Source organism: Patella vulgata, chromosome 8 (genome assembly GCF_932274485.2).
Source record: "Patella vulgata chromosome 8, xgPatVulg1.2, whole genome shotgun sequence".
Classification (NCBI taxonomy): Eukaryota; Metazoa; Mollusca; class Gastropoda; family Patellidae; genus Patella; species Patella vulgata.
Genome location: NC_065886.2, coordinates 19,518,362 through 19,537,588, shown reverse-complemented (window position 1 = coordinate 19,537,588; position 19,227 = coordinate 19,518,362). Strand labels below are relative to the sequence as shown.

General features: G+C 35.2%; 1 protein-coding gene across 4 annotated transcripts in view; it reads right to left on the bottom strand.

Moving 5' to 3' along the window:
- Positions 1 to 9,360, bottom strand: part of LOC126830790 (serine/threonine-protein kinase Nek1) — a 29,914-nt gene extending 20,554 nt beyond the window's left edge. For all 4 annotated transcript variants that reach the window (XM_050561190.2, XM_050561193.2, XM_050561192.2 and 1 more), the window contains exons 1-13: positions 8,623 to 9,360; positions 6,650 to 6,685; positions 6,079 to 6,139; positions 5,838 to 5,879; positions 4,935 to 4,990; positions 4,289 to 4,372; positions 3,495 to 3,562; positions 2,933 to 3,019; positions 2,368 to 2,422; positions 1,916 to 1,959; positions 1,592 to 1,672; positions 866 to 941; positions 576 to 696 (exon numbers count right to left, since the gene is read on the bottom strand). In XM_050561190.2, the coding sequence (XP_050417147.1) occupies positions 576 to 696; positions 866 to 941; positions 1,592 to 1,672; positions 1,916 to 1,959; positions 2,368 to 2,422; positions 2,933 to 3,019; positions 3,495 to 3,562; positions 4,289 to 4,372; positions 4,935 to 4,990; positions 5,838 to 5,879; positions 6,079 to 6,139; positions 6,650 to 6,685; positions 8,623 to 8,739 (928 nt within the window). In that variant the 5' untranslated portion in view covers positions 8,740 to 9,360. The remainder of the gene's footprint in view (positions 1 to 575; positions 697 to 865; positions 942 to 1,591; positions 1,673 to 1,915; positions 1,960 to 2,367; positions 2,423 to 2,932; positions 3,020 to 3,494; positions 3,563 to 4,288; positions 4,373 to 4,934; positions 4,991 to 5,837; positions 5,880 to 6,078; positions 6,140 to 6,649; positions 6,686 to 8,622) is intronic.
- Between the last annotated feature and the right edge of the window lie 9,867 nt (positions 9,361 to 19,227).

Genomic DNA, 19,227 nt, shown 5'->3' with positions numbered 1-19,227 from the left:
AACAATTACACAAGACAAACCCACAGGCAGGACACAATATACACAGACACCTCAAACAAACGCACCTATAAGATCAACTGAATGGATCCAGAAAGGTGTATATTCTAATCTTACTTTTCTTCAGTCAATGATCATAAGACAGTTATACTATAGATGATGGTGAGATTGGTTACATTTCTCTTTAGAGTTGAAAACAAAAGCTTATATTTCTAGACGACCATCAGAAAAAAACAATAGATAAGAAATCTACAGACATTAAATCTGTGTGCCATAGATCATTTGTGCCACATGATGCACATAAGGAAATGAAATGAAATGGGGTTTAATGTCCTACTGTTCTGCTCCTATACTGTGCACATAAGCAAATAAAAAAATAGTAATATTATCTCTATTGTACAGTCTGAATCTGAAATCAACAGTGGAATGTTTTACGGTCATAAAACTTAATATTTTAAGAGCGTATATGTTATTCAATCACTGATTATTTAAAGATAGGATCTAAGTTAATTAAATTTTCCATAAAATAGATATTCGAATTGGAAGCTGTTTAGTGTTAAAATGTTACTTTCATTTACCTGAACCTGGTCGTGAATTGGCTGATGCTGGTCTAGCAGATCCAGGACGAGGAGGTGGTGGAAGAGCTCTGGCTATCTTCTTACCATGCATTATAGTATGACTAAATTCTTCCGCTAATTTCTAATCAAAAATTAAACAACACAAAATCTTAAAATCATTGAATTACAAGAAACTAATTCCTGTAATGGAAAAATCACAGGGTTAAAAGGAACCATTTCGTTGACAACCTTTCCCAATATAATGATTGAGCCAACAAAAACAAAAACAGAATTTTCATAGATATACTCACATCATCAGATAAAAGATTTCTCACTTTCTGCATCATTATATTTTTACGCAGCAAAGAGTTTATAGATGGTCGATCTCTACAAGAACACAACATTAAAACATTAAATAAATTTCTCTTTTAACAATGAATGTATTTTATTTGATCAACACAAAGTCATATATTAGTCAGTGTTCTCATAGAAATCTCACATGTGAAACTATAATTGATTTCTTGTATCGCTGTAAGTGGTTTGTGATGATTTTAATAAAAGAGTCATTCTAAGTAAGTGCCATAGCATTAAATTTCAATCGGTCAAAAATGGATATTTTAAGAATATATGATCAAAATTTAACTCAAACTAATTGATGTTGGTGAGAATCAGACATCAGTCTGTGATCTAGCTTCCATCAAAATTTCTATTATTTCCAAAAGGTTTTTAAAATACCCAGTTAGTTGTACATTATGGAGATACTTGATTGAATTTTCCGGAATTGAATTCTGTCAATCCCCAAATAGGTGACAATCGAGTGAAAAGAATAATTCCGGACTAACATGCATATGCAGACTGCATAAGAATATATCCCACCAACCATGACAGCTGAAACATATTCAGTGTGTTTAATTACATCACCACTCTACTCACACCACATCTGTTGTGTGGACCGACAGAACAGAATTCTGAAATTCCAGACTGACAAACGAGCATCCCCTATGAATTTGATGACCATTTTCTGCAGTATGAATTACCTTGGAGATCTTTTAAATAACTGCGCTATAATTCCACGTAGTTCATAACTATATTTAGGAGGGATCGGTGGATAAACACCTCTGAAAAAAATATTTGTAATATTTGTTGATATATCATTAATTAATACAGAAAGTAATATTTATAATAATGAGGTATATGTATATAATATCTGTATATATTTTTCATGTATTATTTTATATTATCTAAGATACATGTATAAATCTTTAATATCAATGTATGGTTATTGGTTCCCCATAAACTAAGTCACAGTTAGTTATATTTTTGAGAAAATAAATGCATGTATGGTGCACTAAAATTGTTACCTGATAATCTTCAAAACTAAATTTTTCATATTGCCTGCCTCAAACTAGAAACAATACCAAAAAAAAGAATTAAGTTGAGATCTTAGCAAGAGAGAAAGAAATGAGGTTTAATGTCCACTTGACACAAACTAGGTCATTTCGAGAATAACACATGGTTTAGCAGTGGGAGAAAACCCACAAGGTTGGACAGACGACCCTACTCCTTGTCGCATACAACCGGGGGATCGAAACCACACCAGTTGACTCAATGACAGACCTTATGACACAACGTGCACATGCTAACCATTTGGCCATCCAGCCCCACCATCTTAGCAAGATGAAAATATGGCCATGTTCTTAATATAATTTGTACTTTCTTCTTTAAGAGCAATTTCTATTGACTAGTTACATTATTTTCAAATTGCCTTTTATTCAATATACCAGTATATGAAGAAATCTATAGATATACTTACAGCATGTTTTAAAGTTGTCATTTCATACAGAACACAACCTAATGACCACACATCACTACAATAATAATTATAAAATTTTCTCATAATTTTTAATTTAACTTGAACACAACAAGATAAAAAAACATTACAGCTATAACAATTATAACCTTTCTCATACTTTTTCCATATAATTCACAACTGAATGAACCTATGTCACTATAATAACAATTACAAACTTTCAATACCATATAAAACACTATCTAATAACACATTACTCTAGATATATCAATTAAAACACTAACATTTGATATTTGTTTATTTTTTGCAATGGCTATATTTTGTCTTGTCGCAGGTTTATCTTGTAGATTTTTGTTTTGCATGTAGTGTGGTCCATCTTGCACTTACTATTGGAGTGTTTTTTATATTAAGTAAAATCTAAGAAGAATTCTAAAGTAGAAATTATCAGAAATGTAAGTGCAATGTTTTCAGGTCTAATAATTTGTTTAACAATTATTGTCAGGGAAGTTGGTGAACACACACCTGACTCAACTAAGTTTTATATTTTCTATGTTTTATATGTACTAACCTCTTATTATTATAAGGTAGATTTTCAACTAATTCAGGTGATAGATAATATGGTGTACCTATACATGTTCTAGCTAATTCCATGGTACTAAAAAAAACCAAAAAACAAATAAAATATCAACACAGCAAACAAATAAAATAAATTTTGAATAATACAAATAGCATGATGCCACTAACTCATTTCTTTCTCTTTTTTTTTCAAACAGATAACAGTACCGAATTAAGGTTGCATATGGCTGCTGGCTGAAAATGTCACTGGTGCTCTTGTATCAATAGGTTGTAGTTGTGAAAATTCTATGACGCATATGACATATTTATTTATGATGCCAAAAAAGTTCCAAAACTAATATTGGTGCCCGTTTAATATTGGGGACTGCAGCCTAGTAAGCACCCCCTTTAATTAGGATAACATTGAAAAAATTATGAGAAAAAATATCTTTAGAGTTTTATGCCTTATAATTAAATAGACCCAAACAAGGGGTTGTCAGTCACAATCATGTAGCGGAACTGGATTCAAACAATTCTTATTTTTTCTACTGAGTTAACTGTAAAAAGTCACCTACCTATTTAGAACTTTAGCTATACCAAAATCACCAATCTTCACTCTACCTTCACCAGTAAGAAATATATTCTGTAACAACATGTTCAAAATATACAGAATATAATCATGATTGTATATCTCTAATTATTCAGAACATCAATTTATATTCATAAGATTCCCAATTAAATACAATACAAAGTAGTCTTAACAAAAAGCATATTATTGTAATAATTTAAATTTAAGTCAGTATCGGTACAATATTACATCGAATAGGAAAAAAACAAACTGAAATCTAACATTTTTGGAAACGGAAAATCATCAGCACTAAACCCGCAATCACTTATTACGTTGTTGGCCTGAATTCTTTATACGCTTAAATTAACAGGACAATGGACAGTGTCCAAGACAAGGACAGAAGTGGTCATAATACCAGTATGTCATTTTGATATGTCATTAAAATATGGAAGAGTGAACTTGGGCTATTATCTATTGTAAATATTTGTATTGATGAGTATACTAGATGACTAAATAAAATTTCAACCTGAAATCAAACTAATCTATAACAAGTACGATTGTGCTATGAACCAGGAACTGACCAAGTTGTTGGATGAAATTCAAAAATCTAATTCACCAAATCGATTCAGAATTGTTCATAAGCATGCCAATTTTTATGTCAATTGGACTTGATGGAGCCTTAGGCATTTTCGAAGAGCGTCACCCCAAGAAGAAGTAGAAAGTAGAACAAGAAGAAGTAGAGTAGCGGTTAGCGACCAGTTCTTGGTCCAAAAATCATATTATATACAGTATGAACAATACCTGTGATTTGATATCTCTGTGTAATATTTTCCTGTCATGTATATGTTTTATAGCTAAACATATCTGGGCAAAGTATGACCATATCTGAAATAAATCAAAGATATAAAAATCAATTGTTAAACGATCAAGAGGTAATAGGGTAACCTTTCCCCTCAAGGCATTAAATTCACAAATAATCAAATAATGAATATGATTTTCCTACCATTGTGTTCAGATATTGAAAAGCTGCATTCCACTTTAGGTAATCTAATGACTAGTGTTAATTGTAAGGCCATCATTTTGAAGATTCCATTTGTGTATACTTTGTCTAAGGAAGGAGACATATTGGGGGTATTTTCGTCAGGTTTTTCTTTATATTTGTAGTAATTCACTACACTGTGCGGAGGAGGAATCAGAATCATTTGATGTTTACATTTTTACACCCATAATCTCACTTCGACAACTAATTAATTTGAACAGCTGAAATCTTTATTGATTGTCAATTGGCAGGTAGGTATTGAATTGAATACAACAGATTATGGCTAAAGTAATCTAATATCATTTTGCTTTATACACATCAATAGGATCTCCCTGATAATGTTCATCGAACAAATAAAGGTTGGCTGAACAAACTATTTCCTTGGATAAAGTTTAGAATTCTTCTTACCTGTTCTTCAGTCATCAATGCCCCTCTCTGTTGATTTATTTTAGAATACAAATCTCCTGTTAATAAATGAATAAAATATATAATATAAATAAAAACATCTTTTACGTGTACAGGTTCTTTAAAGATGACAAGCAAAACTAATGCTCTGGAGGCATTAGACCAACGGTAAAGATATTAATTTTCAATTTAACATGATTTTACTATATAAAGGTGATAATCAGATTTACATTTATTTTCTTGTTTAACTGGGATAATTCCTCTTCAATCCAAGATGATGATTAAACAAGTGTTAGGAGGTAATTAATTCCAATCATATGACAAAGAATTCGGCATTGTCACACCCAGTATGGTGGTAGTGTAGAATCGTGAAATCAAAAAGTTACATGGTGGTTGAGATATTTTCTTATTCAATTCATTGATACTTGTTTTATTCATCGGATTGAGAGGATTCAATTCCAGATTGTTTAATCATTCAACATTTATACCTGTTTAAATTGTAACTTTTAAATCATATTTAAGATCATGTTCCTGAAGCAACGACTGCGAGTTTGACAACATCCGGACGTTGCTAGATTACTTCACAATTCCGGAACTTATATCTACATTATCTACAGACACGTGACCAGTAGCATCCAATCACTGGCAATCAGAGGTTGTGACAAAGCGACCTCCACAGAAACCTTGACACTGAACGAACCTTGAACTTTGCAACTCGATTATCACAGGTATCACTTTAGCTTGAAAGCATGAGACTTTGTATTCGCGACGATCGAGGAATCTGAGCTTGTACCCAATCGAAATTAGTGCCGAAATATGCAGGGTATTACGTGAAGGCCTTGATAAGATATACATAGTGAAAGCGAGATCAAGCCTTCTATTGAAGATGATTTAAGATATACAAACCTCCAGCGCAGTAGTCCATACATATATAAAGTGTTCCTTTCTCTGTAAATAACAAATAGATTTATTATTTCATATTCATTTCAATCAACTATTGCTTCAGATTTCTAGCCAGATTTATAAATTATAAAAATGTACTTCGAAGGAAAAGGGGACAGGTGCAGAGAGATTAATTATTTTTACATTCCAAATCTATGAAACAATATAAAATTATTTATAATTTCCAAACAATTATTTAGCATACCTTCAAATGACTCCAGATAGGTAACAATATTAGGATGATTTAACTGGGCTAAAACTGCTACCTGAATAAATAAAACATTCAATCATTTTATTCTGTAAATATAATTAAAATGTTCATGTAATGTACAAGCATATAGTACCCATGTTCTGTGCACTATTATTTGATCACCTGAACACAGACCGGTGTTAAATAAACTTCTGCTGATCATTGTAACATTATAGGAAAACTTGTTTGATTTTTGCTTTTGTCTTACATGTACGTGACTGATACTTTTTTCAAAAATCAACCGAGGATCCAATGATCATTTGCATTACTGGGAACAGGTAGAATGTGTTTGTTTATTTGTACTGTTCTTGAATAACAATATGCATAAGTTTAACAAATGTTGCAATACATGTATAATGTATATATATATCACCCTCAAAATACAAATAATGTACTATGTACTATTCACTTACTGACGATGCTGCAAATATAGCCTTATAATATATGCATAAAAATACAATAATTTGTCCAGTTACAAAAATCAATCACTTTTACTGTTCTTATTGATCACTTAAAATTAAGTTACCTCTTTTCTGGAATCTTCTCTTTCTTTGGGTCCCATCTGAAAAATCAAAATTGTTCTTTTGGGAATTCAGAAAAATCATATTTTTTCAGTAGCATTAGTAGTAGAATTAAATGTATAATTAGAACCTAATATGGATCTATTCAATTTTTATTGTCATAAAATAATTTGCTTCTTACAAAATAATGGGATAATCAATAAAATGTTAATATACTATTCAAAAAAAGTAGGGGATATTTGATTTTGGGGGCATAATACTAAAATATGCAAATGACTACGAAAAAAGTCACTATAGAACCTAACAGAAGAAACATTTCCAGTTACATGTGACGCCCAAACGCACCAATAGCTACCGCATGGAATGCAGGTGATGCTTGGGATCATCATGGGGGTCCAACCCAAGATTTGCACGACTCTGACTTTGAATGTTACAGTCATTGTGGCATTGAATTCCAGGGTGGAAACATCAGTTTAATTGTTTTAGTGACCAGAAAACAAATTTTGATATGCGTCGGCTTACCCAAAATGAAAGGTTACGTGCCCTTGGCATGCTACAGATCGGCACAACACAGGCGGTTGTGGCGCGGACGATGAATGTTTCTCAGTCTGTCATAAGCAGGCTATAGTCCAGATACCGTGATACACAATCTGTACAGGACAGACCACGCTCAGGTCGACCAAGGGCAACAACTCAAGCCCAGGATCGATTTATCCGTACCTTGGCCTTGAGAAATCGTGTCATCACAGCAAATCAGATCAGCACTCGTCTTCAAACAGACACTGGTGTGAGAGTGAGTGGCCAGACGATTCGGAATCGACTGCATAGGGGTCACCTTCGCGCCCGACGTCCTCGCGTGATCCCTTGTTTGAGAGATCATCACATTCAGGCAAGACGTCGTTGGTGTAGGGATCGTCAACACTGGGATAATCGACGCTGGAGCAATGTGATGTTTTCAGATGAGTCAAGGTTCACTGTTGATTTTTTGGACAGACGTAGAAGGGTGTGGCGTCGTCGAAACGAGCGCTTCCAAGACGTTAATGTCATCAGACATGATCGATTTGGGGGTGGTTCTGTTATGGTGTGGGGAGGCATCACTGTTGCTGGAAGAACGGCTTTACATGTTGTTGCAGGGCGTGTTACAGGCCAATACTACCGGGACAACATCTTGGCAGTCCATGTTGTGCCGTTCGCACGACGTCATGGCCGCCGTTTCATCTTCCAGGATGACAACGCAAGATGTCACAGGGCCAGGATCGTTACAGGTTACCTCCAACAACAGAACATCACCACATTACCTTGGCCAGCACTGAGTCCCGACCTCTCCCCCATCGATAATGTCTGGGACATGCTTGGACAGAGGTTACGTCAACGTCAACAACGTCCTGCCAATGTCCAAGAACTTGCTGCTGCGTTGCAACAGGAATGGGACAATCTGGACCAAAATGACCTTAGACGTCTCATTAGGAGTATGCCACGTCGGATCAATGCTTGTTTGGCAAACAGAGGAGGATTTACCCGTTACTGACTTGGTTGTGATGCTGTGGTAACTTTGCTGTTTGACCCCGGGTATCATTTTACCCTTATAATGGTCAGTCTGTGCCTTACTTAGTCTAACGATCATTTGGAATAAATCGATGAATGTGAACTTCATTTCATTTTGTCATTTGTTTCTTCGTCAGTTTCATTAGATGACTTTAATAACACTTAAAAATCAAATATCCCCTACTTTTTTTGAATAGTATATTATATTTAAATGTTTTGTAATCTCAATAAGTTTACATTTATTTCAATTCATTGAAACTCTAATATACCGTAACTTGTCTACTACTCTTTAAGTTGTGAAATACAACAAAAATGTACAGCTCTCTGTATCCATGTAAGTATTAATTATTGACATCAAATACATGTAAGTAGATATGAAAAATCAATGGATTAACGAGAATAATAAATTATTAATGAATAAATATCAACTAACTCGTCCCAGGCTGATTTCTTTAATAACACACTGCTTCCCATTTTCTTTACTCTTTACCAAAATAGCTTTGCCAAAAGCTCCCTCTCCAATTTTCTTTACTCGCATATATCTATCCATGATTAATTATTAGTGTATAGCTGGAGTGTGTCAGTCTTTTGTCTGGTCTTCAAATACCTACAGGTTGACTTAACAAACTGATCACCTTGTCTAACCTAATTTAAATGTTTTGACAAAAATGACATGGAAAATCACATCCTTTATATGTTATGTTTCAGACTCTTTTCTGGCCAACAAGTATCAACAATCTTCTAACTATATATATATAATTTATGCCTATACTATGGTCCTTCACCTTAAAGTTTACCCTTTAGAAAGCATTAAAAAAATATATATATTCTTCTTCCAACGTCAGAACAGCCTTAGTAAACAATCAAATGGCTTCAAACTGTCACTGTTGGTTCGACTGGAAAGTTTCAACTAAAACAAACAATAAGTTTCTTTTAAATTTCATCGAGTTATAATATTTGCATTTGCCATATTACGACACGTAGTGTACAGTAACAGTTGTCACCATTTCAAATCAGACTATTTTCACATCATGTAGGCAAGAAGAACAGGTATTAAATTTCCCTCTAGATTATTGTCATTAACAGAAATGGATTCAACAATTTTCCCTTTCATCGTGCAGTAAATATGTACACTTTCTAAAAATAGTAATTTTGATGAGGACAGAAATGTAGAAACCAATGTAAACTATTTATGTTACTTCCGGTTATTTTTGACAGTGGCTAAAATTTTTAAGACAATGTATTTCCGAAACGAATATTATAGAATGTCTTCTTTTCCATAAATTTAATAACATATATACAATCCACTATTAAAACCACCAAAGACTGATACATCTGACAAGAACATCATTTATGTTTCATGGTTGTTATTTATGTTTAATTACATGATTTAGTCCTGTAATTTGTTCCTTGTTGTGAAACTTCGAATTTTGTATAATCCAATGAAAACCCCTTTTTACGGATCAGTTTTGGAATGTACATGAGCCAAAGTAAAATGACACCTTAAGATTCATCAAAGCTAAAGAATTTAATTTTTATTTTAGAACTACTTATGTATATGTATTTAAGAATATATTTTATTATTCTCTTTGTAAATTTTAAATAATACTCAAATAGAATCTACTTCGTATTTAAACACTGTCCTTTGTTGTTTTGGCAACGATCCGCACTAATTTCAAGGTTAACCAACATGGCAGCCGCCGTACGATTCGGACAACATTTAAAAGAATTAAGAATCCATTTATGCCAGAAATCAAGCACAAGCAAGGGTGTGAGGTAAACATTCGTGCACATTTGAAACAAACCAATCAATACTGCAATAGACACTGCACTAATCATTCTGTCTTATCTAGTTCTAGACTCGAGTCACAATGACAGACGAGACGAATGTTGTTTGGACACTCACACAATAGTTTATATTTATATCACCAAATTGTTTAAAAGAGAATTGAAACTGGATTGGTATTCACTACATTAACGGGAGTCACGGTGGTGAAGAGAAAGTTCATCGGGATTTTCCGGGTAGTTCTCCGGGTACTATTTCAGTAACGTACCTCTACCAGTTCCTGTGATCGTAGAGACTTGAAATTTTCAGGGGGTGTTCACGGGGACTAGCCATGACCTCACACCAAATTTCAGCCGAATCAGTCAATATTTTTTATTTTACCGTAGTTTAGCTTCTATAAGAGATAAGTTTATCCGATTTTGACAAAGACACCATTTTGTTTGTTGACTATTTAGGCTCGAATGACGTCATATGTGGATTGTGGGTTAGGGTAAGGGCTAGCCCTAACCCTAAACCGGTCTTGTTATGAGAGTCAAAATAGTCAACAAACAAAATGGCGTCAAAATCGGATAAACTTTCTCTCGTTATAAGCTAAACTACGTAAAATATAAAGTTATTGACAGATTCGGCTGAAATTTGGTGTGAGGTCATGGCTAGGCCCCATGAATACCTCCCGAAAATTTCAAGTCTCTACGATCATGGAAACTGGTAGAGGTACGTTACTGAAATAGTACCGTTCTCCGGGCCCTTGTGTCGGTGGTTCAGGTCTTTTGTAGTGTAGGCTACACGTTGACATTCACATAAATGAACCCTCGGCAGATGAAATTCGGTATAAGAGTAGGCTGTCGTGCTGCTGTCCAGGCAAAATTTCATAGTGCACTGTATGACATATGCCTGTCTTAATTGGCCCAGTCAGTGTAGAACATTAAACCCCATTTCATTTTATTTCAGAACTCAATATTTGTTTAACACAGGACTGGCACGCTAACCAGGAAGTCTCGATTTCGCTCCCAGAGTTAACCAAGTATAAGTTGTCATGGTTTCCTCTTGTCAGTGTTGCAAGACAGAAGGCATGACAAGGAACTGTGTGACTGTGCCAAGTTGATCAAATGGGACAAAAATGATTTGCACATAATTGAGCCCTTGGCTGTTAGAATTGAAAATAACAGTAGGTCGTAGTGCTGTTGTCCCATTGTCCTAGTTCGTGCAGTAAAGTGACCTTAAGTTAATCCCCACTTCATTCCAAGTTCTAAATATACAATCCTGACAATAGAAAATTATATTCCTTAAAATATAAATTAATTATGAATCATAGCTCTTTTATTTATTGGTATTATTGCAGAGATTTTATTGAGAAATATTATGTAGATATAAAGAAAAGTAATCAACAACTACCCATTCTGATTCGGGAATGTAGTGGTGTAAAACCTAAAGTATATGCCAGATTTGGTAAGTAGCCTATATATAACAATATTCCTCTAGTTTTATCTGCCTACAGTGAACCCTAAGATTTTTAAATTATTTGTTTGAAAGTTTTCAATTGCGTTTGTTGATGAGCAAAAATAAAAACCTTGTACTACTGATAAATGATTAGATTTCTAGGCCATAAATCTGATCCTAATTTCTTTCATTTGTATTTTGTAGAAATGGGTAAAGAATCTAGTGTACCATTATCTGATATGAACAGTGAAAGAGTATTAGAGTCCATAAACAACTTGGCAAAGTGATTTCTTAAATAAATTGAACTTAAGTTTATCAATAATATTATGTGTACATAGATGGAAAGTTTATATTGATAGTTCATACAAGACAGAACCTAGTAGTGTAACTAATGATTATATAATAAATTAAATATCTTCAATTTTGTTTGTCATTTATTTATTTGCTAAAAGTATGAAACATTTAAAATTGGTTAGAAACTATTTTGTGAAGTATGATCATATATCTTCATATTCTTTGTTGAATGAAGTTAAAATAATAAAAATGTTTGATTTAATATAATGACCATTTGGAATAGAACTCAGATGGTGAACAGTTTATTAAAATCAAATAATAATTAACTCTTTTACGAACAAAACAAAAGGAAAAGATTTTCATTAGAATTTGGCTATTTCTCGGCAATGACACAGGTTTAAACTATTTTTTTATGTGAATATGTTTGCATGGATTTAAAAATTAAACAAATAATATAATTGTAGCATACAGGACAGCCAGGTCTATACTATGGTTGATTATAGCGGCGAAAGGATTAACAACAGCAAGAAACAAATATTGTCACTGACTGAAGTCAAGAGTGGTAGCATCTACACAGACAGAGCGGATGTTACAACATCAGTTTGAAATAGACTTTTCATGGGGCTACCGGATAAACTACAACTATGGTTTAAAAGATAAAAAATAAATTAGAGATTAACTGCTGCTTGTTCTATTTATTTCTCCTTTTCAGATCACGTGTCATTCATTTCGTATGGATAGTTGGTTTGGAACTGATAACCTCTCACAGTGTCAAATAACAACTCTCCGTTTTCAGATAAGATTCTAAATTTTAGAATAACCTAACCCCAAATCATAAAGTTCAGAATAACTGTCTCACGACACAGAATAAACTTCAGAATAACCTTCTAACCACACATTATAAACTTTAAAATAACTGTAAAACCACATATTATAAAGTTTAGAATAACCGTCTTACCACACAGAATAAACTTCAGAATAACTTTCTAACCACACACTATAAAGTTTAGAATACATGTAACCATCTTACCAAACTTCAGAATAACTTTCTAACCACATATAACCTTTAGAATAACTCTCTAACCACACATTATAAACTTCAGAATAAACTAACCACACATTATAACCTTTATAACAACCTTCAATCCTCACAGTATAAAGTTCAGAATAACCCAAGAACACATTATAACCTCCAGAATAACCTTCTAACCACACATTATAACCTCCAGAATAACCACCTAACCACACAGTATAAACTTCAGAATAACCGAACCACACAGTATAAACTTCAGAATAACCGAACCACACAGTATAAACTTCAGAATAACCGAACCACACAGTATAAACTTCAGAATAACAGAACCACACAGTATAACCTTAAGAATAACCTTCTAACCACACAGTATAAACTTTAGAATAACCTTCTAACCCAACAGTATAATCTTTAGAATAACCTTATAACCACACAGTATAAACTTCAGAGTAACCTCCCAACAACACAGTATAAACTTTAGAATAACTTTGTAACCACACAGTATACATGTATACTTTAGAATAACCTCCCAACCACTCTTGTAAACTTCAGTATGCCTTCAAACAACACATAAACTCTGGAATAACCCCCTAACCACACATTATAAACTCCAGAATACATCCTAACAATACAGTATATATTTCTTATAAACCTATAACGGTAAATCTCTTTGATCTTTGGGGTATATTCTGTGCCCGGAATAACTTGCGGTCTGAAGTCGGGGGCAGCTTTAAATATATACAGTGATTATTCTTCTGAAAGTTTTTCTTTAAATATGTAGCAGGTTATTCATCCAGGGTAGGGCTTTTCTTACTGGTATTCTGGGATATTCTCATTTTACGTACATGTAAACGTAGCCGGTTTATAAGCAAGATAATGTTCTCGGCTACGGTTATGCAGGGGAAGAAAAAGTACGGAAAAAATCCTTGAAAGAGGAAAAACCTCGGCCTGTCCGCATCGGTTTTTCCTTTTCTCAGGTTATTCTCTTCAGTCTCCCTTTTCCCATCATAACCTCGGTCTCGTGCTTTATCCTACACAGAATAACCTTCCAACAACACATTATAACCTTTAGAATAACCTTCTAACAACACAGTATAAACTTCAGAATAACCTACTAACCACGCTTTAGAATAACTTTATAACCACACAGTATGAACTTCAGAATAACTTTCCAAAAACACAGTATAAACTGCAGAATTACCTTCGAACAACTCAGTATAAACTTCAGAATAACCTACTAACCAGGCATTATAAACTTCAGAATAACCTCCAACAAACCACACATTATAAACTCCAGACTAACCTCCTAACCAGGCATTATAAACTTCAGAAAAACCTCCCAAGCACACATTTTAAACTTCAGAATAACCTACTAACTACGCTAATTTAGAATAACTTTATAACCACACAGAATAAACTTTAGAATTACATAGTCAGACAAGAATCGAAACCACAACTGTTATGATAATGTGTCAAGTTTAGACATTGGGCCAAAGTAGAAATAGTTTACCCTAGAAATACTATTTTTCCTTGTATTTACATACTTTTACTGCCCTTTAGGGCCATGAAAGTATATTTTATTGAAACTTCTAATAAAAAGGCCTACTTCACGAAACTTTAAATCTCTTAAAGATGCGCTATCACTCTTACCCAAGAAATAATTTAAAGCCCCTAAATGAAATAAAATGGGGTTTAACGCCCTACTGTTTTGCTCCGACCGAGATGATTAAGACGGGCATACGTCATGCAGTGTGCTAAGCGGGGAATTTTGCCCGGACAGCGGCAGTATGGCCTACTCTTATATCGAATTCCAACTGGCAAGGGATCTTTTACGTGCACGCCAATATATACACTATACGTTGTCTCTTGCCAGGCCCTCTGTCCTTCACCACTGACAAGGGGGAACCACGTTGGAAAATCCCGATGTACTTTCTCAACAAACGTAGGGATCGAACACGCGACCCCCCGGTTAGCGAGCCCATTTCTTACAGCTGAACCACCAGGGCTCCCAAACCCCTTAAAAATATGATTATTAAAACAGTCTCTAGTTTCAAGACATACAATCAGTTTTGCGGACAACCATGCAGCGGTACGTGACAGGTCTCAATTTGGAGCAGTCGAGTTGCGTTACTAATCGTCGTGTTGCCTTGTACAGTAGGGTACGTAATAACGATGTCACTAAGTAGATATAAAGGTATGAAGTTATCAATAATAATAATAAAAAAAAGATCCATTATGTATGATTTAGATAAAGAGCTGATCGTTCGTGCTATAATAGTTCAAAAATAGATAATGAAAAATGGGTTTATTGAATTTTCATTCACCTAATTTTATTCTGGGTGATGTTATAAATATTTGAAGATGTAGCGTAGATCGTTTATTATCGTAACAATGGTACTTGACAACTGAGACTAATTAGTCTCGATTATCCATTTTATCGTTCAATTGTTTAATCACCCGGCTGTTAATTCTCGGTCATTCCATGGTCTAATGAGTTAATTGTAGGCTTGACATGTGAATAAATGTCTAATAGTTTAGGTAGCATTAATAATTGACGCCCAAAGAAAGACCTGCAATAGACAGATTACATAAGGCATCTTCAACCTGCTACAATCAGCCTGTTATTTTTAATATACCCAGACCACGGTTGACTGCTGGAAAATGGGCTACCTATAGTTGAATATTAGAATTATCCAATAACGAATGGCGTTTAACATTTCGTCAAAACAATTGTCAACCTCTGTCATTTTGTGGACGTTCATACATATGTTATTATATCCTTACCTCCTAATCTTCATCCAAATCAATTTTCAACTTTCAATTTGAACAGGGGCGAATCTTTTTTTTTTGTTCCGTCCGAAGCACTAGTCAACACTTTCATGACAAGTGGGGACCGAATTTGAAAAAATCCCAATGTTCTTCTCACACTTTCCCCGGGACATCCTAATCGAGAGTCCAGTGACTACCACGGCATAGATTTATACTATTCAAAAAAAGTAGGGGATATTTGATTTTGGGGGCATAATACTAAAATATGCAAATGACTACGAAAAAAGTCACTATAGAACCTAACAGAAGAAACATTTCCAGTTACATGTGACGCCTAAACGCACCAATAGCTACCGCATGGAATGCAGGTGATGCTTGGGATCATCATGGGGGTCCAACCCAAGATTTGTACGACTCTGACTTTGAATGTTACAGTCATTGTGGCATTGAATTCCAGGGTGGAAACATCAGTTTAATTGTTTTAGTGACCAGAAAACAAATTTTGATATGCGTCGGCTTACCCAAAATGAAAGGTTACGTGCCCTTGGCATGCTACAGATCGGCACAACACAGGCGGTTGTGGCGTGGACGATGAATGTTTCTCAGTCTGTCATAAGCAGGCTATGGTCCAGATACCGTGATACACAATCTGTACAGGACAGACCACGCTCAGGTCGACTAAGGGCGACAACTCAAGCCCAGGATCGATTTATCCGTACCTTGGCCTTGAGAAATCGTGTCATCACAGCAAATCAGATCAGCGCTCGTCTTCAAACAGACACTGGTGTGAGAGTGAGTGGCCAGACGATTCGGAATCGACTGCATAGGGGTCACCTTCGCGCCCGACGTCCTCGCGTGATCCCTTGTTTGAGAGATCATCACATTCAGGCAAGACGTCGTTGGTGTAGGGATCGTCAACACTGGGATAATCGACGCTGGAGCAATGTGATGTTTTCAGATGAGTCAAGGTTCACTGTTGATTTTTTGGACAGACGTAGGAGGGTGTGGCGTCGTCGAAACGAGCGCTTCCAAGATCGATTTGGGGGTGGTTCTGTTATGGTGTGGGGAGGCATCACTGTTGCTGGAAGAACGGCTTTACATGTTGTTGCAGGGCGTGTTACAGGCCAATACTACCGGGACAACATCTTGGCAGTCCATGTTGTGCCGTTCGCACGACGTCATGGCCGCCGTTTCATCTTCCAGGATGACAACGCAAGATGTCACAGGGCCAGGATCGTTACAGGTTACCTCCAACAACAGAACATCACCACATTACCTTGGCCAGCACTGAGTCCCGACCTCTCCCCCATCGAGCATGTCTGGGACATGCTTGGACAGAGGTTACGTCAACGTCAACAACGTCCTGCCAATGTCCAAGAACTTGCTGCTGCGTTGCAACAGGAATGGGACAATCTGGACCAAAATGACCTTAGACGTCTCATTAGGAGTATGCCACGTCGGATCAATGCTTGTTTGGCAAACAGAGGAGGATTTACCCGTTACTGACTTGGTTGTGATGCTGTGGTAACTTTGCTGTTTGACCCCGGGTATCATTTTACCCTTATAATGGTCAGTCTGTGCCTTACTTAGTCTAACGATCATTTGGAATAAATCGATGAATGTGAACTTCATTTCATTTTGTCATTTGTTTCTTCGTCAGTTTCATTAGGTGACATTAATAACACTTAAAAATCAAATATCCGCTACTTTTTTTGAATAGTATATTCAATACAGAAATCGAGATAAGATTACACTCTTCCCATTGTAATATTTGCTACTTTTTAATCTCACCCTTTGGGGGTGGAGTGAATCGAAAGGGCTTACGCCATACCTACACCCGTCTGTTATCCGCCAGCTGTCTTATAACGTTTTCCATTGGGGCATCATCGACTAAACCGGTTGATAAACTCCATGATGTGGTGATTATTCCGGTTTTTTTTTAAAAAAATACGTTGAACGACCACGTGTTAGTTGGTTGGAGTGTGGTGCGAGCAAATTATAGGGTTTTTTTTTATTAAAGTTTCAGTTGTGGTTACATATAAAACGTTCGAAATATCTTATAATTTTCACCTAGGGTCACACCACACACATGATAAACTCACTGCCAAAACACGCTATACAGATACCACAAACAACAAACGCACATCAGATGAAAACATTTCATCATTCAAATCGAGTGTGATATTGATATCTGTATCTACGATAAATATGTATGAGAGAGAGAGAAATGGGGTTTAACGTCCACTCGACACAAACTAGGTCATTTCGGGACTAACATATGGTTTAATTTTATTTACATAATTCGCTTGTGCGTAGGGGTCTTTAGCAGTGGGAGGAAACCGGAGGCCCCGGAGAAAGCCCTACTCCTTTCCACGTACAACCGGGGATTCGAAACCACGCCAGTCGACTCAATGACAGATTTTATGATACAGCGCGCGCACGCTAACCATTCAGCCATCCAACCCCCCGATAAATATGTATGCGATGGTGTTTAAAACTAAAGTCATAGCCACTGGATAGTGAAATGTGCAGTGCATTTTTTTTTAAATCTGGGACCCCTTTATGACACACGCTGTCGGTCTTACACCATAGCTTAATACGTCCCTGATTCTATGATTACATATTGTGTTGTCTGTGAAGATCTAAGTGACTAGGTCACATGTCGTACTCGTGATATAACAAGAGCTGATAATGACCAGATATCATTATTTCTCGATACTGATATCAAGGTAATGATAAATAAATTAGCACGTATTTATAAATACATATTTTGTTGTCTCACAGTTGCGACAAGACAAAAAAGTAAATGGAATACTCTAATTGACAAGGTATGGTTACTGAGTTTCCTATTATAATTAGTATTTTATAGTTGAGAAAAGAAAGGATAAATTGAACACCTGATGGGGCCTTTCAAATCAATAAGTTATGTAAACATTACTAAATGTATATCATGATGTCGATGTAATCGATGCCGTGGGTTATTTCTTGCGATTTAATATTACACTGTATTTATTTTATGGATGCTCGTTATTATTCATCCTAATAAGGTATGTGCACTTGACATGTGCAAGATATACTTAGTAAAGAAATGTTAGATTAGAATTATTATGATTAATGGACATCTTAATGGATCTTTAAAGGAGCTAAACCTCTTTGATTAGTCAAAATAAAATATCGAATTGGGTCGATCCGGTGTATTTTTTCGATGAGAAAGATTTTATATCATTATATTTCTATGTCGATAAGAAAGACTGTATACCGTTGTATTTCTGTTTAAGCTTATTAAGCGGAAATGTTATTCTTAGCTAACTGTCTTAGCAGTGGAACACAAAATTAGTTTAAAGCTCAACACTGGCTTTATCAACAAGACAGGTTGCCGTCACCCTAAAAAACAAAAACATATATAAGATCCAGCGAAGTCGGTATGCGTTATTTATTTATTTTTGAACGCCGATCATAGAGTTCAGTGATTTTAAGCTTAGTATTTAAATTCAACAGTTATTTTTTATATATTATTCTTCCTTTAATCTTTAATAGAAGGCAATGCAATGGTCACATAAATCATCAGTGAGAAGAACACGACGTCATGCCTTCTAAAAGAAAATCCTCCGGTTCCTTAACACTACATGTTAATCCTAATCACGATAGAAGACCAAGTGTTCGTAGATTGTTGAGTTCAAAAGACAGTGATTATGGTTCCACAAGTCGAGCTGACG